General features: G+C 40.6%; 1 protein-coding gene across 1 annotated transcript in view; it reads right to left on the reverse strand.

The window, feature by feature from the left end:
• GABRA5 (gamma-aminobutyric acid type A receptor subunit alpha5) overlaps positions 1-25,272 on the reverse strand; it is a 56,175-nt gene that overhangs the window by 21,763 nt on the left and 9,140 nt on the right. The window contains exons 4-7 of the mRNA XM_021546712.1: positions 24,726-24,847; positions 22,849-22,916; positions 22,517-22,737; positions 6,587-6,669 (exon numbers count right to left, since the gene is read on the reverse strand). Coding sequence (XP_021402387.1) covers positions 6,587-6,669; positions 22,517-22,737; positions 22,849-22,916; positions 24,726-24,847 — 494 coding nt within the window. The remainder of the gene's footprint in view (positions 1-6,586; positions 6,670-22,516; positions 22,738-22,848; positions 22,917-24,725; positions 24,848-25,272) is intronic.

Raw genomic sequence — 25,272 nt, forward strand, 5'->3', positions numbered from 1 at the left:
TTTTCCCTTTTGTCAAACTAAAAGGTATAGTTTTATGGCAAACCTATCAGACAAGTGTTAAGTTACGGTCATACTCATTTGCAAGTTATGCAGACTGGGGTCCTACAACAACAGCTGCTGTAGAAACCCACCACATGGTCCAGGCCCAGAATCCTGTGTTTTCATTTCTAAGTAGATTCCTGTTAGGAAATTTTCTTCTCTAGAATACTGAATATTACATTGTTTTCTTTAACATACCATTCTTGATGAATTACCTGCCCTTTGGATGTTCAGGGCTACATTGCTCCACTTTGACTGTGTGACCTAATTGCCCAAAATGCAGGATTAAAGAAGCTATATTGTTATATATACATGTACATGACTATAGGCTATGATGCAACACCTGTGAGAAGGCTTAAATGTCTGCTGTTCTAACCCACTGCACTCAATGCAGAAGAAACAGCACAGCTCATAGAAGATGCCTGAAGAAGTGGTTAAGTGTTCTCTATACTGAAGAGCCCTACTGACTGTCTCATTGAAATCCTTTGAAAAATGGGACTTCCAGCAGAAATAGCTGAAATAGTCATTAGGAGAGATACAAAAGCTCACCATCAATACAATGTAACACCTAACTAATCTACAGCAGTGACTGTTTCTTCTGAACAAAGTATGGTTCTGTATTTCTGAGCTAGCAATGCAGAGAAAAATGGACTTCTAAGTTGTTCTGACTAGGGTATAATACACTTACCTACATTAGACAGCACTGCAGAAAAGTAGGAACTTCTAAAATATGATTCATCTCATCCTTAGGCACATATCAAAAGTAATTCTAATGAACCTCACTGCAGAAGTACTTATTTCCTTTCAATGGCCATAGAGGGACTCTAGATAACTAATGGAGCGTATTTTTCTATCTGAAATTTTCACAGCTCCATTCCCATCCATTCCCTAGAGCTTTGCTGTCAATACAAGACTTTTGATATGGGCTAAAACCTGTGCTCATTCTGCATAAAAATATTTAATTTTTTTAAACAACACAGCCCCATGACAAGTCATCGGTCCATGATTCCAAGGAAAATAAAGGCAAATAACAGCAATACTATTAAGTGGTCTCCGCCCCCTCCATTCATTCTAAGGCTTCCACAGAACATTAACTCAGGCTACATACCTGTGCTTTACTAGCTAGCTATACTTAAGTAGAACAACAACAATGGTCCAACACAGTTGTCTAGACTGCCTTTTTGATGCTGCCACAAGCAAGTCTTTCATTGTGTCTGGAGTTCTAGCTTCTAAACAGCTAAAAAATAAGAGGAAAAGTATGCTAACTAAAGAGGTGGTTGGTAGGTGAGGGTAATATAGGGTTGAAAGAGAGAGATCAAATATCTTAGAAATATTTAGTTTTAGTATTCACCTAATTTCACCTTATTTTAGTAACTCAATATCCATTGCAATGGAGGTGTCTAAGGAAGCAGTGATAAACCTTAGTAAAATGTAACAGAAGATATTATCTTAGTGAGCAGAACACCTCCAAACTTATCTGTTCCCTATTAGCTGACTTCTGCCTTAAATTGCAAAATCACAACTTAATCTTGAACTTGGGTGCTCAGCATTTCACAGAGGTCTGTCCAGGCTCTCTCCATGTGTCCATTCACAAGGAAGGCACTAATACATCCCAGCAGAGTCAACAAGCTGTGCTGTCTCTGCTCTCAGGAATAGATTCAAGGAGCCTCTTCTGTCCAGCTATAGGGACAAGTAGCAGAAAAGGTCTGCCTCTACATATGAGACTGCAGTTCCAGCTGTCCCTGAGAGCAACCTATGAAAAGCTTCCTAAGAGCCATTCTCACTTTTCAAAGTCTCTTAAAATTAACATTTGTCTTTATTTATTATTCATTTAATTATATTCCTATACAAGACTTTTACACACGGGTTTTAAGAGGCCGAATACATTATTTATAATATTTTACTAAACCAGAATTAAAGTCTTTTTAAAAGGACCCCATTTTCAAGTTCTCCTGCCCTACTCGTAGCTCTTGCAGGTGCTAATTGGGAAAAGTACAAAATCAAGAAAAAACCCTGTAGGTGCCTTCACCTCAGTGCCTTCTCTGCATTGTAAGGAAATATCAGGGAAATTTTCTTAAAATACCTTTCTTAAAAATAAATTCTAAGTGGCTACAAGAAATGGATAGTTTATGAACAGTGAGTGCCTTAATGTTCAGTGTTGCAATAAAATCTGGGATACTGGTGAAGTTAGTCTCCTCATTATTCTGATTTCACCATGCTTATTAGAGGAAAATAATTTGAGCATATCTCCTGCACAGAACCAGCCTGTGCACTTTCCTTTATCAAAAGTCAAACTGTGACTTAGTTTGAGGTGCTAAAAAGGAAGATATACATAAACTGCTTTAGCTGCTATCACCAGGCATTACAAATTGTTTTGTTACCAAGAGCTGGAAAGCTTGCTTGTTGATCAAGAGTGATCAACCTTGAATATCTTCATGGCCAACTTAAAATTAATCAGGAATAAACACAGGTATTCTTTTTCCCGTGAAGCTTACGAAGCTTGGGGATCTTATTATTTTCAGAATATTCATTAAACTCTCTACTTACTCTAAAAATAGCATGGGAATGGGGGGTTTTTTTGCTGAGTGACTGGTGGGCAGCTGCTTCATGTATTTGTCCATTCCACAATACAAGATCTGATAACTCAATGTACTCCAGCCATGTGTCATAAATAGACTCCACCTTACCGTATCTGATATTGTCAAGGCACCAAGTAACAGCAATTAACTAATTCATCTTCAGGGCAACCCCGTGAGCTAGGTTACACCGACATAATTAACACAGGAGTAAAATGAGATTTAGGAGTTAAGGCAGTTTCCTGGGCAGAGGCCTTCATGGTCTAGTGGATTAGACATCTGCCTCTCCAACCAAAGACGTTGAGTCTAATCCTTTTTCTGACATTGATTTGCTGCATGACCTTATAGAAAGTCAATTAACTTCTCTGTTTCAGCTGCACTAGAGATAATGATGCTTACCTACCTGGTGACACATGGGCGTTTGGAAACTGTACTAAATCATACTCTTAATGTATTAGAGACTGTCAGTGGAAGAGGTGAAGCAATAAAGCTAGGAAGCTTTAATGTCCTTGCTATTTTATATATTTTTTTCTTCCCACACCAGAAATAGCCTGGGGTTGAGATCAAATTTCTTGGGTTAAGGTGCTCCTAGGGAAACTGCTTTTGGCATCAGGAATTTTCATTACATCTTGTTTGACCAGCAAAGTTATTTAGAGTATGGGTCAGCACTGGAATTGCATCAGAAAGCTATTTTAAATTTGGCCATGGAAGAAACCAACACCTTTCCCATGCTACCATGAGGTAATGAACATACTGTCACAGCAATCCCCATCAAGAACCCTGGATTCAAAGAGAGCAGAGCCTGCTGCAGAGACCTCCGAGCCTGTGCTTATGCATCATCTGTGTGCATCATTCCCTTTAAATGAGACTTTTGCAGGATAATTTCTACAGATGTCCTGACCCCTAGCAGGAATGAAATCCCACAGGAAAAGTACCTGTATACATGTACTCCTGGAGCAGAGCCACCTGATCTTGCCATCTTGGAGCAGTGTGGAGCTGTACTTAAGAGAAGGACAACTAAAATCTGCCCTGCTCATTTCATTAGGATCTGTTCCTGAACTTCTGTACTTTTCATGACATGACACAGAGTGCTAAAAAATATCACTTCTATAGTGGGCATTTGAACTGCCCAGCAGGTATCTAGGCTGGTGGTATGCACATATAACTTTTTATCATATTTTGTGTATTTGAATGGGCTTTTAATTATTTCTACAAAATATTCTGTTGCTACATATCATGTTTCCTAGCTCATAAAATCTCCCACAATTCTAATTTAGCAATAAATCAGTCAAATAAGACATAAGAACTCAACATCTACATTTATTTATATGAGAAAGATTAATTTTCCTTTTCTTTCATAATGAAGAAAACATCAAGCACTTTTTGCCTTTTGCCTGCTGAATTATAGCAAACACAGTGAACGCTCATGCAGCAGAAAATTAATAACCTGCTCCTGCCTCTGCTGCAACACTGATCACTTCTCAGCATCCTTTTTGCTGCTGATCCACCATATGCCAGATCTTTCATTTCACTGCCCTGCTCTCTTCATCCTCAGACAGGTTAGCAGCAGTTTCTTCTCCACCCTCCCAGCTCCATTGATAATGTGTTTAACATTTACTTTGATGCTATTCCTTGAGGCTTTTCAAAAACCTTTTTGGAATGAAGACCATTAAGAAAGAAAGCCTGTAGGGAAAGACAGTTTGGAAAGCTAAAGCAGAAAGGGTATATGCTTATGTATCATATGCCCCTGTAGGCTTTGTCTTGCTGCAAGCCTGCAGGTAACTCAATGCAAACCCATATTTTTGTAAATAGGGAATAAATATTGTCCTCTCCTAAAATATACCTGCACTGGTTCAATAAACTCAGACTTACTGGCTGCTACTTGTACAAACATATGCACATGAAATCCCCATAAGTTACGAGGGAGCTGTCAGATCAGTAATACAGATATTCCCAAGACTGAAAGACTGTCTATAGCTTGTCCCTGTAAATTTACTTTTTCTAGAGGCCAGTGGTGTGGTTAGCACAGACCAAATAGTTCCATGCCTACACACTGTGAAAGAACTTAAAGGTGACTTGTAATACCTTATAAATGTATCCTAGGATTTTATTCTGAGCACGGCAAGAGACATAAACCAAATCTCTATTCACCCCTCACAGGCCTAAAATAGAAATCCTTAGTGCTGGTTTTGACACAGAATAAAATTACCTGTGTGCTAAGAGGTGATTAACATGTAACACAATTGGCACTAGCAGAACATATAATTACTTTCAGACAGATTACTGGGCACTCCTTCTAAGCATTTGTAGCTTATCTTGTAATGTTATGTCATGCACTCACATGTTTGACTGGGATGCTTTTTTTTTGGCTCTTACTATATAGAGAGTTAGAACCTGTACCTTACTGCACCTAATCAACTAACACACAGAAACATCCAATTAACTTTAAGATTGACCTCTGCTGCATCAGGCTCTTTATTTATATATATTTTAGTATTGAATTAACTATGTTTTAGTATTGCATATTTTGCAAGATTTCATAAAACTATACAACATATCAGTTCTGTAGTCTAGGCTAGAAATCAACAAATGTAACTTCATCTATTGGTGGAGTAAACTATACGTAATACCAGGAAGGATAAGTTCTTTTTCTTTGTCTTATTAATTCTTTCCAGTGGCATTTGTTTAACCCTGTATATAAGCAATTACAGTCTCCTGTGAGATGTTTTCCCATTTTCAAGTTCAGAATTAAATGGGTGATTTGCATAGACTTTTTTTAAGTGGAATGTAAAGGTGTCTGGACCTTCCGATTTATATTTGCTTTCCTGTAAATTAATGCTGCTGAAGTCAATGAACACACTTGAACTTGCAGTGACTCTGCATAATACTGGTGGCTATTTGGAGGAAACAGAATCTATCTGGATTGGAAGATGGAAAAGAAATCAGTTCTCTTAAGTTTGGTAATGTAGTATAGTTCCTGAAAATAGCGTTTTTACTTCTTGGTATGATCACTAGAAGACAATGTATAGTCAGTATTAAATCAGGGCAGATACAGATGATAAAGGCAAAGCTTAATCTTGCTAGGATTAGTGACTCTAAATTGATACGGCTGAAAAACATTGCAAAATGCTGAAGTTAGGTGGCTTCAGGGGCTAGCAAAATGCCTTTCATGGTAATTATCAGAAGTCTTCAGAGACAATGATTGCACCTGGAAGCTCTGATTTGATTGCCAAAATTTTTAAAAAAGTCTGCTGCAGTAGCCTCATTTGTACTTTAATTAAGAGCTTTGTTTTTAAATATAACCATCTGATTCCCTGGGGTTATTTTTAAAGTAAGCTTCTGGCAAGGCAGCAGTGTTGTGGATTAGAGGCTTGGAATTGAGGAAAAATCATCGTTCAGCATACAGTTTAGAATAATGTGTGTATATATACAAATACATGTGTATTAAACATCATGTAACAGGATACAGGACTGGATTTATTAAAGCCAAATGGAAAGATATTTCCTCTTTGAATATTCTAGATCTCTTTTAATATATGCAATGCAGATATTGCACTGCAGTCTGGTTCATGTAAATACCATAATAATTGCACATCAATCTGATCGGTCCAGTGAAAGCTCTGTTTTACTCCAAATGTAAAACCAAGTTATCAATTTAGCTGTCTGCATCTAGAAGTCCATCTAACAGTGGCTGTTACACTTGATGTGGATATATAAGGAATATCACCCAACATCTCACCATTTATCATGGAGTATGCAAGCATGAGTGGAAAAGCAGCAGGCTCAGATAAAGCATAGTCATGGGAAAGAAGCAGCAGGGTAGCAGCAAGTGGGGCAGAATGGGGATGCTAAAGAACCATGTTAAAAGGGGAAGGCTGGGGAGGAGGGTGAAAGATCTGTACAACATATCTCTGAACTTGAGAAGCCAGAAAATGGTATTTTTTGAGTTCTTATTCCAGAAGAGAACTTACAGCTTCCAAATTTTAATGGGCAAGCATGTGCATCCATGGGGAAATCTTCAAGCTGCATGGGACATTCAGCAGAGATGGTCAATCTGTGGGGGAGTAAAAAGAAAACACATCATTTTTTTCCCCTGTGCTTTTCTTTTAAGCCACTCACTGCACTCCATGAGTGCTGAGAGAAGCATGCTTTTCCTGAAGGCTCCTTGCTCCTGCTGAAGTCACAGATAACCAACCCCCTGTTAAACTGGATGTGAGATAAGCCAGGTGGACCACTCTGTGTGCATGCCCTAGGCATTATCTAGTAACCCTGAGACATGTGAAATGACTTTATTTATGTAAGCTGTCCCAATAAGATCTTTCTTTCTTATTAGTACGTGAAGAAACTCCTGTGACTGAGTTTTTACCATATACTTTTTACTTACCTGATCTCTGTACATACTGCAATTGGACTAGGAATTTGACTCCTGAGTCGAACAGCATTGTTACAGACATAAAGAATCATTGCCTTTATATGTAGATGTAACTATTTAAATGCATTAAATATATATTTATAGATAGAAATATACAATATAATGAATATAGCTATATATAAAGTTATATATAATCAAGGACATATATGCACCACTTTATCTAGCACTATGGTTAACTTCTGTGAAAATCACATGGTATTGGAGTCCATTTCAGTTAAACACACTGTGAATTACCTGGGCATCTTGTCAGGCAAAAACAACAGGGTCATATTCCCCAGCATACTGCCTAGGGAAGCAATTCTATCCTGGATTACCCAGCAACTATGTGGAAATATTTCATCTAGACTGGACATAGGGGTAGGGAAGAAAATAACCATAGGCAAATATAGATGTTTCCCATTGATGTTCTAAGAATAGTCTGATGTAAATTTCTGAGCAGTGCAATATCAGTTATATTGATATCAAATGCATCAAATATATGAAATATCTCAAGAGAGCCAAAACATGCTTCTAGCACAAGGAGAATCTGTTTTGTTTATGCCATTTTGATATTTCCATAATACAGACAGTTTGCTCAGGATGAAAACAAAAGATGAAGATTAAAATCTCATTTTATTTTATGAATATCTTTATGGCTTTCTTATTTTATGCTGTTATTCCACCTCAGAGGCAACAGCCTAGAGACATCCAAGGCTCTACAGACTGCCTGGTACTGGGGTGACACAGGGCTGGAGGGCAGCCTGGTTCCTAACCAAACTATTGCTTGGGCAGTGAAGACCTCCAAAGAAATCCACAATGCCCTACTACCAGCATGCAAAAGTACACTTTCCTATCACTACGGCAACATGGAGCCATATATACTGGCTATATATATAGTCATCACTTCTTATGGTGCCATAAGCACTTCTATAAAAGGGGCTGTAAAGGGCAATAATCTGTGTATGGATGGCACAGTGCTCAGCCAGTCCCGTTCAGTACAATGCAGTGATGCCTTGCCAGGGCACTACAGCTACACAATCAACTGCGGAAAACAGCTCCACTCTGTTGGAGCTAACACACAGAAATTCTGGAGCTGTACCAATGGCTGGAAATGGGAAAATAAGCACAGAAAATGCAACAGTACCATTGGCTAGAGATCATATTCTGAGGATGAGCTGGGAAACAGGAAGAGAAAAAGGCAAAATGCACACAGTAATAGAAAATGTAAAGATAATATGCCACAGACAGCCAAATAAATCCAGTTCAGAACAGAGATAATTTACCATTTGGAAAGAACAGACAGGAGGGTTCAATATAGAGAAGAAATTACTGAGGCCTGAGATACCTGCACTTAAGAAAAACTGTTCTTGAGCTTTATTTTTGCAAAAGATATTTTAAGATCACTCAGATATGTAGTCTGCAGTGGAGACTGGCCTTGGGCACCAAAGGCAGCAAAGCCAGAGTTACCAAGAGTGGTGTGTGGATGAATTTAATAAGCTGATTCTCATAGTATAGTGCCTAGAATTCACATCCTTTTCACATAAATCACTCTAATGGGCATTTCAAAGCAAGGCTGCCATCCCTCCAATGCATCATTTTATTTTCTGTGTTAAGCACTGTAAATTTGAATTCCTTGATAAATTCAGAAACTTTGCTCTAAGAGCCCACGAGAAAGCCAGAGTGCTTTGCTGCAGTCCATCTCCTGTCTCTGTCTACCAACAGTTTAGGCTTGTCATTTCAGAGCTGCAGTTTAACTACATTTTAATACACACACTTGTCATCTGCAAACTTTGAAGGAGGAAATGCCTGTATCCATCTTACAACAGGTATAGAATCAGGAAGTGAAGGAATATTCAGTGAAGAATTATGCATAAGACCTCCTGCTTCATTTCACTGTCCTGTGAATTGTATCCTGCTGCCTGCATCTCTGGAAATAACCCTTGTGTGTAATGAGAAAGGCTGTAGACATTCATCAACTATAAATGTGGAAGAGAAGTGAAGATGGGTTGCACAGAGCCTGTGACCTAGTGGAATTTAATTAAGTCAGTCCAGAAATTATTTTTGCCTGTCTTAAATAAAAGGGTAGCAGATAAGGCTGGAGGGCATCTGGCTGCCACTACCTGACTCAGACGCTGCAAAGACTCTTGAGGTGCCAGGGCTACTCCCCTGTCCCCTCTGAATTCCTCATCCAGAAAGAGGCAGAATATCCCTTAATATCCTAGGGTGCTGACTGCTGCAGTCTTCTGGGTCTAGCCTGAGGGAAGGGAGAACCAAATTTAGGAGCTGTTAATGTGCTTGGGGACAGCCTTTCCTTCCATTAACATGAACCCTTTGGATAAAAAAAAATATTGTTTATTTTGCTCTCTATCAATGATATCTGTATGCTTCTTTCATTTTCCTATGCCCCTATCCTAGGACCACTCCTAGTCTGGCAATCTTGAACAAAATTAACTAGCTCTACCTATTTGTTACATGCTATTCAGAACTATGTAGTTGAGCCTCTTAGGTGATTTTTAAGTGCCCAGTGAACACTCTCCTAGAAATCTCTTACAGAAGTGTACATTACCCAAGGCTTTTGAAGTGTCTTGTAATGGCCAATGTGACAAAAATTTTGACAAGAAACTTGTAAGAAAGCTTGACTGTGAGTTCTGATTCATAGCACAAATGTCACCACCCTGAATTTCTGTATGTGCTCTGTGCCCAACAAGAACTGGTTTTCATAACTGTGTGAGGACCTGAAAAACAAAGTTACTCAACAGACTCCTGGTTCAAAGAGGCTGGATTTTCTACTGCATACAGAAATAAAAGCAGCACAGCAGACATGTACACTCTGGGGGCTGGAGGCATGGGTTGCTGCATACAGATTTGCTCTGAGATGCAGAATACAAACTATATATTCAGATCATAGCCCCAGGAGTCTCAAAAAAATTATATCTGGGGCTACTCCTTCAAATATCACCTGCAGTGATATTTGCACACTTTGGCTTTTAACATTGTCATAAAGCTTAGGGACCTTTTGTATATTCTAGTTTACACAGCTGATTACTACACAGTCCTTGGTCACAGCCAGCACAGCTTCATGCTTTTCAAACCTGATTTTTTTTAATGACAATGTAACCCATCTAGTTGATCAAGAGAAGTCAGCTGATGCCATCTTTTTGGATTTCCATACAGCTTATGCTACTGTCTCTCACAATAACTTTCTGGACAAAATATCCAGCAGACAGCTAAATAAATTTGTCATGTGAGGAGTGAGTAACTGGCTCAGGGGCTGGACACAAAGGGTTGCAGTGAATGGACGACATGAGACTGATGACTTGTCACTTGTGGGGCTCTGCAGGGCTCTGTCTTAGGCCCTGTGCTCTTCAACATCTTTGTGAATGACTTGGATGCAGGACCGGAAGGGATACGAAGCAAGTTCACAGATGATACAAAACTGGGAGCAGCTGTTGCCTCCCTCAAAGGCTGGGATGCACTGCAGAGAGACTTCCAACAAATCAAAGGGCTGGGAAATCACCAACAGTATGAAGTACAACAAAGGAAAGTGCCAGATTCTGCACCTAGGATAGGGCAGCCCTGGATATATGGACAGACTGGGGAATGAGATGCTGGAAAGAAGTACCATGGAAAGGGATTTAGGGGTCCTGGTCAGTGGCAAGATGAACACGAGACACCAGTGTGCCCTGGTAGCCCAAAGGGCCATGTCCTGGTGTGCATTAGGCACAGCATCTCCAGCTGAACAAGGGAGGGGATTGTCCTGCTCTGCTCTGCTCTTCATTGGGGCAGCCTCACCTTGAATATTATGTGCAGTTTTGGGTACCACACTATAAGAAAGATATTAAATTATTAGAGAGCATCCAAAGGAGGGATATGGAGATGGTGAAGAGCCTTGAGGGGAAGCTGTCTAGAAGTGGCTGAGGGAAGCCCACAGTTCTTGTGAGGGGAAGAAGAGGCATTGATCTGTTCTCTGTGAGGACTAGTGACACAGGACCCAAGGGAATGGCCTGAAGTGGTGTCAGAGGAGGTTCAAGTTCGATATTAGAAAAAGGTTCTCCACACAGAGGGTGATTGGACACTAGAACAGTCTCTCCAGGAAAGTGGTCACAGCACCAGCCTGACAAAGTTCAAGAAGCGTTTGGACACATGGTGTGATTATTGGGAATGGTCCCATGCAGGCGGAATTGCCCTTGATGCTTCTTGTGGGTCCATTTCAACACAGCATATTCCATGACTGCAACAAAATTACTCTCAGTTTGCATTTACTTAAGAAAGAAAAAGGAGGCCTGGGCATGCAACATATGAAACAGTCTTTGCCTAATCCTTTTAACATGGTGACTCCAGAATGATCTGTGATTCTCCAGAATGATTATGATTGCTGTGCCCAGCATAGTACAGTTATCTGAGCTAGTGACAGTCACCAAACCAGGATTTTTCTGTCACAGCACACACATTGCTCAAAAGGCAGCTCTTTCCAACAGAAGCATTAAAAAGCTTCTCTCGTCCACCATCATTCTTTCTTAGTGAAACCCCTATGGGATTAGTTCCACTCAAACAGGGTCTTTGACAAGATTATAAACAGCTGTTAAAGGTCCTTTGCAACAAGAGAATAAAACTCTGATTTTATTGAATATAATGGTAAAATTTTCCCTGACTTCAACGGGACTACTATTCATCTAAAACATGTAACAAACACTGATTACAGCTGCTGATTTATTAATGACAAACTTTTGTCCTCATAATGCTCCAAATACTCACACTGCTAACCAAGTGTTAATCAATAAACAAAATGCTATTGTGTACCTTATTTATCTGAAAAACATTGTTACGTCTACAAATTATTTAATCTATCACCTATAATTGTACATGAAAGCTTTATCAAAGCTTCATAATGTATAGCTCTTAAGAACATAAAGTGATTACTGACATTCTGTTTCAAGACACATAAACAAATATCTAAGAAAAACAGAATTCAAGCAGCAAGACTTGTTTGCTTCAGAAAAGTCACCTTCAACCATTTCCACTGGGGAATGAAGCATCACAATGCTTTCAAGAGATTGTTTCTTTTCAGCAAGAAGGAAAAGGAGGAGGTGTTAAAATCAAGGATGTGGCAAGGAAATATATTCAGATATTAGGGAGACAGACATTTGGAGTAAGTGTGCTTCAAGGTGTCATGAGAAACCCTCAGTAGTAGTCCCTGAGACAGGAGGCACCCTGTCCTGCAAGACCATGTTTTAGGTCACTGCAGGGACCCCCAAGCTGTTCCCATGATCTCCTTAATGCAAGGAGCATCTGTTCCTACTTGTGAGTAAAGAGAGAGGGGACTGAACATCCTTCTCCTACCCTGTGAGTGCAGGAAACATTTTCTAACATATTATCTGCAGCTGTCAGGCAGGAGTTGAGGGCAGTCACCTGCCTGGGGAGCCACAGACAGCTGCAAAACTTGCTTTTGCTTACAAAAAGTTATTTGCTACTAACTTTAATATGAAAGACATTAAAATACAGAGCTCTAGAATGAGAGGGAAGCAGAAAGGCAAAGTCACCAGTGGCTTTTGGAAGAACTTAATTCAAATAAATGTTGACTAATAAGCGTTACAGATGAAGGGGACACAGAAATACTTTTGTTGGCACTAAGGTACTATGGCCAGAGAGATATGGAGTTTTTCTGCCTATTTGCACTCATCCCCAAACCAGCTCCATCTTCTTAGTTATTTATTTCTGTTCACTACCCCCATCCCTGTTTAAAGGGAACATTTAAATGCTGTGCTTTGACCCCACCTGTGCTGCCAACCAGTACCTGCTCTGGGGCTCAGGTGAGCCCAAGTGCCTCCCCCCCACCCCCACTCCAGCATGAGACCAGACATTTCCCTTAATAAAAGGGAAAATACTTGCTTAAAACTCACCTTAAACCTACTGCACCCTATCTCCCCAACATGCCAAAAAAGAGTTAAGTGGATCCAGCCTTATATAGCTCACTGCAGCAGGCTTGCTGGCTCCCTGGAAAGGGAGACTTCAGGGCTGGGTCAGACCCTTTTCAGGAGTCAACTCCAGGAGAAGCTTCCTGGGGTACCTGCTCCAGCACGACCTCAGCAGAATAACTTGACCCCTTCTGGTATCTCCAGTATGCCCTCTAACACACATGGCACCGGGATAATAATAGAGTTATTCGTTTGGGTTGTTTTTCCAAACTGTGTTGTTTCAAACTTTAGGTGTATGAAATTATTCATTTGACCCCGACTGATGATACCATTCAGCTATTCTCCTATTGTGATGTCTTGGGAACACTTCAATAAGCAAACTTCTATTTCTTGCAAAAGGTTTTAAAACAAAACTTGTTTCAGGCCCCAGCATAGTAAGTGTATATAGTCCAGGGAATTAATCTCTCCCTGTGTTCCTGAAATAAATGTAGTGTGCCATTATAAGCACACATATATATATATATATATATATATATGTACAAACATAACCCACAAACATAAATATATATATGAGGACCTTTCTTAGTTTTGAAGCACTTGCCATACAGTCCTAACAAACCCTGTTGATGGTGGTGGGTTACAGAACACCCACACAGAAGTTTTAGAATGTGGACGGATTTTGCCCCTTGGCTGTAAGAGTCACCCTGAAACCTGCGCTTTTTGGGTGATTGTCTGCAGCCTGGCTCAGGGGAAAGAAGTGATTATTCTTAGAGACTCAAACAGTGTTTTTCTCATGGATTTTCATCACTTTGTTGGAAAAAAGGCCAAAATGCAGATTCAGAGCCTTGATCTGCATGTCCATGTGGGATGTGGAGGCAGTTCACCACTGTCTCCTACTAATAAACACTGGTTTCTTTGGCATACACCACATAAAGTGAACAGAGAACAGAAAGTAAAGCTAAAACTAGAGAAAGGTGCTCTGCAGAAATTTCTTAGCCCATTTTACCTTCATAACCTCTCTGCCAAGAATTCTACCATGTCCAAACTTTCCTATGATGCTGAGATGTGCTATCATTATGTGACAACAAAATGTCCTTTAAAATGCTACAGGGAAGGGACTATGAAAGACTAAGAGCTCCAGTCATTGAGGCTTTTGGGAGCTGTGAATGTGTAATTCAGATGCATGGCACACATGAAAGTAAAACTCTCATTTTAAACAAATAAAATCCTCATCACAGCTTCTGCTGAAGTGTAAAACAGGACTTTATTTGCCTAGATGAACTGTGCTTCAAACTAAGTTATTGTGACATGATCTGAGGTGGCAGAATTGATCTCAAAATCTGTGCCACTATAAGAATGACCTCCCTGCATGTGGAATAACTTGACATACTCAGAGCATACTCTTAGGAATAGGGAAGATGTTCAGCCTCTAGACACAGGAAAAACAGAAAAAGGCAATGTAATAACCAAAAGGACACACAGATTACACTATATGTATTTGGGAGGTTACAGAAAGCAGACATTTATAGTAAAGGTAATACCTTTAATTCTCCAGTACTTCTTTTAAGTGCATAAAACCAATAGATGAAGCAGTGAGTTTGTGCGTAGCCAACCTTACCATGCAAGTTATCTAATGAAGTCCATAAGCAGGGTAGAACTTACTGGATAAAACTCTGGTTTTTTGCCAGACTAATTGGTGCAGTAAAAACCCCAACCTTTTTGACAGACAATTCCTTCTTCAGGTTCTCTTCCTTCTCTTCTTTTACTTTCCTAAAGAAACTTTAGATCAAAGTGGCTATGCAGCTCTGAATGCTCTGCACAGTATCACATCCATCTGTTGGATAGCTTTACTTAAAAACTTCTCCAAGCTTTCTCTTCTTTATGGCCTGAATTCTTTTTTGGCACCCCATGAAGAAGGCTTCTGAACTTTGCCTCTGCAGCAGCTTCTTTTTTTTAGTGAATTCTTGAATTAAAACCCAAAAATTTAACTAGCTCTAGCAGTGCCGAGAAGCTGATGCAGTTGTTGATGCAGGTGAAACGGGAAACATCTCAACCAGCCCACACCTCATTTTGCCAGGCCACCCATTCCCCAAGTCTGCCCATGCTACACATTTTGATTTAAATCTCCTTATCTGCATGGCTTTTTGATAGCATGTTCAAGGAAGAGCTAACTGCAGTAAGTACAGTTGAACTTGAAGTGCTGAGTAACACTCAACTATGAGCTTGTTTTTGGCTCTCAGGAGAGCCCAGTTCCAGCTACTGGCAGAACCAGCCAGCAATACCTGGTGCCAATCAACTGCACAGCTGATCTTTGCTTTCAGTGGAAGACAACCCAAGTACAGGAGAAAGAAGGAAGCATAGAAATCACACTAAATGATGAAGGCTATGGACAAAGTGCAGTCATCCTTCAGTTTGGATATCACCTGCTAGGCAATTTGATCAGTGCAGGTTTTCTGACTGTCCAAAAGGGCTTTTGTTTTTCCATTTCTGCCTGTCAGTATGGCATGTGTTCCTCCATGGATGAAGGCTACCTCACTGCACAGACATATTTTTGCTTCCTCCCAGTTCATACACCCTTTATATTTCTATGAATAGGCATAAACTACATGATGTATTTTCTTCTGAGAAAAATTACCTGGATTTAAAAAGTAAGAGTGGGGGGAGGGATGAGGAGGAGGAGCAGATATCAGGATGTGCAGTACCAGCCCATTTGGGCTCTCTCACATTTAGATTGAGATGTACAGACATGGCAGGGTAGGTAGGAAGGATTATGACCTGGCAACCCAAAATACAGAACAAAAATCTTTGGTAATTTTCTACATTTCAGACGTAGAGCTCAAAACCATCGCATCTTCCTTTCAGCCACATGCATTTAACTCCAGCTTCCTCTTATCCATCTCAGGTTTACCTCCAAGGTCACGCCTCATCATAATATCCTGCCTTTTGTGTAACATTAATGCTCCCTATACCTCTGCAAAAATGGGAAGTGACTGGGATTAGAGGGAAACGTGCACATCCCTATGTGTATGTTCCTTATTGGTACATGAAGAAAGCTGTTTAGCCATCCAAGCAGGATGTTATTACCTGGGGTTTTCTTGCCTTACTTCTGAAATAATACATGCTCCTGACAAATACAACCATGAAAGGCCAGGTAAAGGGTCAGACTGTGGGTTTTCACTGCACCAGGAAAAGAGCCCTATGATTCCTCAGCTGTTTAACACCATAAATAGCCATTAAACAGGCCTCAATTTACCACCTGTTTGTTATTTATACCACCACCAGTGCTAGCACCTGCTACAGCATAATCACCTGTTTGTAACAGTTCAACCTCAGAGAAGGAGCTGCCGAATCTCCTAGTGACTTTTGTTTCCTGAGCTCCTCATAAGGTGCACCATATTCCCTGCTACACCCACCTAGGCAAAAGCAGAGGACTGAACCCAGTTTATGTGTGTTCAGATGTGCTATGCTTGCACAACCTTGGGCTTTTGGTTGCACAGAGAGGAAACTGTATGAGTCCTCCACAGAACAGGTCCAGCTCTGGCCAGAACATCCCATAGCTTTAGGTTGCTGGCACAATACCCATTTCTAGGCTGCATGAGTATGGAGGTAGGAAACACTGAAGGAAATAACCAAGATGAGACTCATCTGACTAAACTAAACTAAACTAAATGGCATTAGTTACACTGTACTCCTTTGCCACTGTGAAAAAAAAAAAACCAAAACAATAAGAACCCCTGAAGTGTGAGTGGAGAGAAATAAGCCTCTTAACTTCATTACTAAAGCAAACATCTGAAATAATGTAGACTTCTAACTCCATATGAAATTCTCTCTCCTGCATTGAGAGCAAATCTGGGCCCAGAGGCTCAGCTGCAGTCACCAACATTACAGATTAACAGAATTAGGTGAATCCCACCCTCCCTGCTTGCATTATACCACAGTGTATTTTAGATTACTCATTGGCAGTCAAATGTTTCAGCACAAATATAATGTACTTCAGAGGATGGTATTTCTGATTAGGCAGATGAAGATACTAAATTCTGTCTAAGTGAAATGACCAGGGTATCCACTGTAATGTTATCCTCCCCTAATAGTAAAAAAGACAGAAGAACCATAACAATTCTTCAGCATCTACCAGACACTTTCAAAGCCCCCAGATTCAGAAGCAGATTGGGCAGATACAGTCACCAAAGCATCTGTCCTTTCCCTGGGTGTTTGGGGGGAGCTGTGAGGGCACTGCTTCCTTCTGGGTTCTGTCCAGCCACCCCATCCATACGTGCCAGCTCTGCTGGTTCATGCCTATAAAGCAGTTAGAACACAAAGGAATCTGGCAGAAACTGTACCGGCTAACCCCAAAGGGAAGTTGGGTCTGCCTCTGCACTCAGCACAGACCTGGAACTAAAGTTGTACCTTTTGTAGCTCCTCAAAACCCAAGCAAGCATCCCCTCCTCCAAGGACATGCTGGTTCTTGTTTGGGTTTTGTCTTTTAATCAATTCTGTCCTTGCTGTGCAAGTTCCCATCTCTGTGATGGAGAGCTCTGCAGGGCTCTTCCCACTTTTATTACCAGCAGAATAGACCATGTCACACAATCTACATAGGGATTATATTTGGTCATAATTGCCCATTTTGAATGAATTACACCACAGTCTTCTCTGATGCCTTTCTCTCCCTGTGAGCAACTCCAGCCCTGGATTTTTCAAAACAACAAATCTTGGATCCTTGAAGGACAGCTTTTGAGAAATGAGGCAATGTGCAACCAAAACAGAGCGATGGGAAGCAAGAGACTTGGTGTTTAATCAAGAATCCTGCTGCTATCCTCAGGGAAGGGCCTTTCACTTCACATATCCCTATTTTCTCTCCCTCTGTCAAAATCTGAATTGACGAAAAGCAGCTGAGAGTCCTTGCCACCACTGCAATTTTTCATCACTCCACAAGATTCAGTCCAATGTAAAGAAATAACTTTTTTTTTCTTCCAGCTTCAGGCAGATTGAAGCTTGAATACAAAAGAAAACACAGCAAGTCTAACACAGGGAAAGGAAATGTGTATTTGTATGTCTTCATACCTTGTAATTAGTTTTTTAATATTTATACAATACCTAAAAAGTATTGACAGATCCCTTTCTGTAGATATAAAAAATAAATAAGGAAAAATGCATTCAGATTGAACAGAAACATTTCCATCTGGAACCAGACATCTGGCTGATGGAAAACCGAGGACTCATTTTAAATCATGGATTTGCTGGTCACTTGTCGTTTGTGGGCACACAAGCAAACCTATGTCTGGCAAAGTCATATCTTGAGAATGTACACATTTCTCATAGAATAATTTTCCCTTCAAACAAACAAACAAACAAACAAACAAACCCTGGCTTTCCATTAAAATCTTGAAAACAGCATCGTATCTTCTGGTCAACTGGCTTTATGATCAATAGTTCTAGAGCATAAAATGGTAAGGTTGCTAATCCAAGCCCTTCATGGAAGAGCAGAATTAGTGCTAACATGCACTCAGGACATGCATTCACTCGCAGAAACAATTTTAATGCTAAGTGTAAGAATCAGTATTTTCAGTCCAAGGAAGCCTGCGTATGCAGCACAGCAGAGCAAGCAGCGTGGTAATGCTGCCATCAAGTGGATACACTTTGCTGAATTGTAAATATCTTTCTGGAGCTGCAAAGGTAACAGTATTTTAGGGCTGTATTAAAAATTTTGGAGTTTTTTAACACCATGCTGAAGAATGTCTGCATTCTCCAGCTGTTAAATTATTCATATGTAAATTATTGGGACAGATTTTACTGTAAACTCTCCCAGGTTCTCTGGCAGTCTTCAGTTGCCATAATAACACAGGAAAAATCTGTGCACTCCTCAGATATATGACTATGTCCTATTTAAATTCCCAGATTATATCAGATGCATGGAAGTCCTGGTGATAAAAAAAGGGATTTGGGATCCTTTCAAATTGACAGTGAGAATGGGGCTCTAAGGAGTGCCTTTGTGATGGCATAAGAAAGATTTTTCACTATCTATAAGCTGATAGAAAACCATTAAAAATGCATAAAAGCTGCTGCCCAAAAGTTAATATATATGGGCCAAAAGTTTAGCTCTAGTGAGCATGCTCTACTTCATATAATTTTTGGCTTCTTCACAGCATTTTTTTCTGGCATTCTACAGCAAAGTTTATCAAAGCTTCTGTCTTTACAGCCAATTCACACTAAGCAAAAAAAAGAAAAAAAATGCAGTTCACTGAAACATGATGGTTCTCTTTTTAGCCTTAAAATGTTGCTTAAATCACTGTTCCAATTTTTCAAAATAAACGAATTCTATATGTTTTACAATATTTATTTCTCAGATAATATAAACGAAATATATTTTGATTTTTTTAAAGGAAATAATCTAATTTTTACCTTCATTCAAAAAGCTATTTTATATACATATTAGTGAAATATGATGTATGTTTTCTACTGCTTTTTATACCAGTGTTCTTACTGAAGGAAAAAAAAAAAGTAAAAAATTTTAAAGTGTAGCTACGGACAATACTCCCCTCTAGGGGCAGAAACAGAATTTGCAGCGTTCCATTCAGGAGCGTTTCATTTGTAAATCACATTAGTGAAATAAAACTAATAGGTCCTCCCAAGTGAAAGACAAACAGAATTATTAAGTCATTCCCCACAGAGAACACTGCTGTCTGTGGAATCTGTCTAGAGGACGTGTTCCTGTATTCACACAGAAGGATTTTAGTGCCACACATACAGAGCAGCTAATTTATCAGATTTCCATCCAACATGCATCCCATCAACTTCTGACCCAGACAATGTATCATCAAATGCAATATGCGAGGTGTACATTTTTCTTTATAAGTAAACACGTGTGTCATGGAAACGTATGTCCTGACAAGTACTAAAGCTGGAAGTTTGCTCAGCTGCTCATACTTGGTATATTTGGAAGCGAAATTGGATGGAAGGTCAGCATTGGCTCGGCTGCTTTCCTCCCCTTCATTCAGGCAGCCAGATGCAAGGTTGCAAAAGCAATTCAGGCATCTCTGTCAATGACAGAGGGTCCAATCCTCCCCACACAGAATACTCCTACGTACAGTCTGGGAAGCTCGCAATTCCTCCTTGGAAACGAGGAGAATGCAGAGCTAACAGAGGGCTGTCTACACATCCCCAGATCCTGAGAACTGAGTAAGCCTGATGGGAGCTACAGGAACTGGGGCTCAAGCCTCAGCTGAAACTCAGTACTTCACCATGTATTACCACTGAGACAAGCAGCTCCCCCCAAAAAAAGCCCTGTGCTGTCTATCTCCTCAAGGAAAGCCATCCTAGGTAACTCTGCTAGCTGTTACCTTTGTTAGGACACTCAAGGAAGCTGAAGGGGCTGGCTGCTTGTCACAGTCACCTCTGAACAGCTTGGGATGATACCCTCAAGACACCCTGTGGCACAGGATGGCTCTGCCTCCAAAGGAGCACAGCTCCATGCATGTTACAAAAGCAGGACCCTGACTCATGTTTAAGCAGAAGGTTTAGAAACTTGAAAGCTATTACTTGTAATAGTGGAAAGCAATCTGATTTAAAAGATTTGCACTCTATTTCTTATCACATATACTGTGGTTAGTAGAAATTTTATTTCCACAGACAATATTCTAACCAAAAAAAGTTATGTTGCATGGTTTTTTTTAGGTTACAAAAGCATTCTGTTCTTTCTGTAGTCTACAAAATCATCAATCCCAAAAAATCAGGGAAAAAGGAGCTGAGTGGGATGATGAGAAAGTCTGTGTCACATCCATGTTTTTCTCCAGCTGCATATGCTGAGCTTTTCCTGTGGGACCTGAAAATATTATGCCATTTTCACCAGAGAGACACCTTGACAGAGTAACTCAGATTCAGTGATGAGCTCACCTAGGCCTAGCTCACCCAGGTCTCACTCTGCTAGCTGGGGTGGGTTAGCTCCTCTCCTCATGAATCAGGGTTTCACTGCATTTGTTTAATGCTGCAAAAAACAGTGCTTGCACAGAAATTGTGCAATCTGCTCCACAATGTCATCATGTTCTTCTCCAGGCTGAATGCAAATCTGATCTGGACTTCACTTACACAAGTAATTTACACAGGTAACTGGGAATTGCCACCTCTGCAATCTCTGGAGTGGTACTTATGTAGTCCATACAGCAGTGGGACTGGTTTTAAGGCTGGCATCACTAACTTTTTTTGTGAAGTCTCTCTGATAGGTGGGATTATCACTAATTTGGGGCTAGTAAGTACAGCAACACACACAGTAGAAGAAAAAATTAAGATGGTTTTTCCTTCTTTTAAACATGACTTCCATCATGTCTAAGTCTTTTTAGTGCTAATGCATTTACAACTGGGATGGTCTAAAACAGTAAGGACGTATGTAAGGATACCCCGTGTCTCCTTTTCCTTCCAGAATAAGGGATTTAAGACTAGACTCAAAAAACTCAAACATGTTTGAAACACCTGAAATAAAACCTGGGAAGCTCCTGGTCCCTGTGTACAGGAGCATAACCCTCTTGAGCCTCAACAAGTCTTAACCACTAGGCCCATGAGCAAGCCTGGGACTCGCCCTGCCAGAGTGCAGGACTGTGCAGCCCCACAGCAGGACACAACACAGCCAGAGCTTGGCTTCCCACACATGGCTGGGGGCTGCCTGCTGAAAACCCAGTCATCTCAGTGCCCAACTTCAGGCTCCTGAGCACTTTGCTGGGTCTCAAGCACTCTGGGCTTCTTTACTGAAAGTTCAGAATAACCTTTTGCTGCTCAGTAGGTTTTTACTTTTATCTCTTTTTCAAGTTGTCCATATGACTATGGTCTTGGAGAAAACTCTGTTGAAGATATACAGCAGTCTTAATTACTACAGGCTAACTACCTTTAATGAGCAAATTTCCATACAGTGATGTGGGATTTGGCCTGAAATAATTTCAAACACCTAAAATTATTGATGTTATATCTTTTATCTACATTATGCAATGATGATCCTTGGCAGTATACTCAAATCAGAAGAAGAGTACAACTCTGAAGATCTGAGACACCCATTTGCTTCTCAGTAATATAATGTCCCAGCTTTGTTTGAAGGATTGTACTTGCTAAAGCAGCTTCACAGTGCTGCTAGCTTATGCCATTTATCCCTATGATCATTTTCCTTTTAGCGCTATTAGTCAAATTAATACAAAAAATATAACAAAAGTTCCAAGGGTTCAAGATGTACTGCCCCAGAACAAAGTCTCAGTTTCTGGTCTTGGATACTGTTCTCCTGCAGTCTGCACTACAGCTACAAAAACAAACAGTAAGAGAGAACAGATCGTCATAAAAAAGCTGAACTGATTCATCAATCTGTTGAGAATATGCTTTCCATTTAATCAAAAGAAATAGTTAAGCACTAGCACTATTCAGAAGCTACTAATTTGTACTTTAAGGCTGCAATTATATTTTCCATTTTTCTTGATGTGCACACAAATATGCGTGAAAGATTGGTTCCCTGGCTCTACTAGGAGTGAAGAAAGCGATGCTCCCCACAAGTAACTGTAGTTATCTGGGAATCAGCACCAGAAGAAATCAACCCTGGCTATTACCTCATGGTATACAGCAGAGTGCCATCATCCTCCAGGCGCAGAAGCTTGTTTGGGGTTGTCATGTTGTGAGCAATAGACTTCTTGCCATTGTGGAAAAAAGTGTCTGGGGTCCAGATCTTGCTGGCGAGCAAGTTGTTAAGAGGAAGGCGTTGCATAGGTCCTTTGAATCGCAGCCTTTCGTCTTTCCAGCTTTGTCGGAAAAAAACGTCAATGGTGTATTCCTGGCATAAAGAAATACTCGAGGTATTGCAGGATCTGAATAGAAATTATGGTTCCAAAAATGACTTCAGCAAAGTAAATACAATCAAATTGGCAGCCACGTGCTAACTTACCATTTCTGTGTCTGACACAGGACCAAAACTGGTAACATAGATGTCTGTTTTCACCTGAGTTATTCGCTCTGTAATAAACATAGGCTCTGCATCAGTAATTGCTTTAAAATGCAAATACCTTCTAGCAATACTTATTTCTATTAATTTCTGAATCGCTCAAAAATCTCCAAAAGATTTAAATAAAGAGCATGCTTGAGGAGGCATTTCATGCCAGATGAAATGCAGTTGTTGACCTTTGGGAGTCCAGGCTTTGCTCTTACAAACAGAAAGAAACCAGCCCTTCAAGAGTGCATTTCCTCTGACTGACAAGTTTTGCTCATAGAGACACAGAATGGTTTGGGTTGGAAAGGACTTTAAAGATCATCTAGTTTCAATCCCCTGCCATGGGCAGGTACAGCCTTGACTAGGTCAGGTTTCTCAGAGCCCCGTTCAACCTGGCCTTGACCACTTCTACAGATGGGGTATCCACAGCTTCTCTGAGAAACCTGTTCCAGTGCCTCACCACCCTCAAGGTAAAGAATTTCTTCCCAATACTTAATCTAAACCTACCCTCTTCCAGTTTAAAACCATTATCCCTTATCCCATCGCTCCCTGATAAAGGGTCCCTCCTCATCTCTCCTCTAAGCACCTTTAGGCAATGGAAGATTTCTACAAGGTTACCCCCAGAGCCTTCTCTTCTCCAGGGTGAAGTACCCCCAACTCTCTCACGTCTTCACAGTAGAGATACTGCAGCCTTCTTATCATCTTAGTAATTTCCTCTGGACTCACTCCAACATGTTCATGTCCTCCTTATGCTGGGATTCCAGAGCTGAACACAGTACTCATAAAAGCAGAGGGGAAGAATCTCCTCCCCCATCTTGCTGGCTACTCTTCTTTTGATGCATCCCAGGATGGGATTGGCTTTCTGGGCTGTCAGTTAACACTACCAGCACTTATGCAATACCTACCACAGGATCAGATGAAGTGTATCTCGGAAGGACTTACTCCCCTCAGCTGGCTTGGGTGATCTGCCTGATTCCAGACATCTATCAGAGATGTCCAAAGTTAGGTCAAATTATTTCTACCCTCAAGTCTCTTAAGTGCTTCTGGCATTTTTTCAAATCCAGGTCTAATTTAATTTAAGGGCAGAAATTTCAGAAGTTCGTTATATAAGATAAAAAGCATCGAGCCCTATTTTCAAGCATCTCTGTGTAAAGTGAGAGGAGAAGGAGAGAAAGGGATGAAAGCAATGTGTTGGTCTCACAAGAGGAAGGGGTGGGGGTAGCCAGATTAAAAAAGGGCCAGGAAGAAACATAACAGATGGTTTACACATGGGTAGCAAATGAGAGAAATCTGGGGGAAAGAGAGCTGAAGGAGGGCTCAACAAGGTTAGGATGGCAACCACTATTCACATGCTATGGTTTTAAAATAGCTTCTGTAGAGGTTATCAAAAAGACATATCAATACAGATTTACTGTACTTGTCTAAATATGGATGGTTTAGGGATCTGTTTTTAAAAGGGATATGCATTATCAACATAATTTTATACAGGCTGACCAGTAAGGCAGTCTTGCAGCAACCTGCTAGCATAATGTCTTGCTCACCTTAGGAAATACCAGAAAGAAAAATCCAAACCATATTTAATTACAGAAAAAAATGTATCATAGATGCTCTCCTAAGCCAACCTCAGCTGACCTGAGTGACTGAAGAACACGATTCTCAGTAATCTTTTTCTTGTGCTCCATTTGCTAGGAGACAAATCTGCTTTCTAGACTGACTTCAGTTAATCAAACACAAGTCCCTTGTCACAGCCAAGAGCAGGTACCCACTTGGGAGGGCACCATGTAGACAATACTCCTGTCTAGCAGGGGACTGGCCGAGCCACCACGTTTTCCTACCTCCCAGTCCTGGGCGCAGTCTGTTGTCGTAGCCGTCCAGCAGACCATCCAAGATCCTGGTGAATATAGTGATGTTATCATTGGCCTCCTCTTTTACTGATGGTGTGGGCGTTTGTGAAAAGCTGTTTTATGCAAACAAAAGGAAATATGTCACAAGCCACACAGATTTCAACGGACTTCAGTCTCAAGGGTACTCTGTGATGGAGCCTCCAAGGCTCTCTCCTCTCTTGCTGCTCCTGAACAGCACAGGCAGCAGCAGCCATTTATCTCACCATTATTATAAAGTTATACATAGCTCTCCCTGGAGGAGGACCCATAGAAGGACACATGCCATACAGGTAAAACCATGGGATGCAGGACTGGGGGACACATGAGCCCTTTGATCTTTGTCCCTAATGCACAGGCAGATCCCTGTCTCCTGTGCTACCCCTTCTCACATTAGCCCCTGCACCTCCCCAGTGCTGGCATAGCTCCATCCATGGCAGGGAGCAAGGTCAGCTCACAGCACTGGCAAGAACTGTTACTGGTTTTCCTAAGGTTACCTCTC

This window comes from Lonchura striata, chromosome 2 (genome assembly GCF_046129695.1).
Source record: "Lonchura striata isolate bLonStr1 chromosome 2, bLonStr1.mat, whole genome shotgun sequence".
Lineage (NCBI taxonomy): Eukaryota > Metazoa > Chordata > Aves > Passeriformes > Estrildidae > Lonchura > Lonchura striata.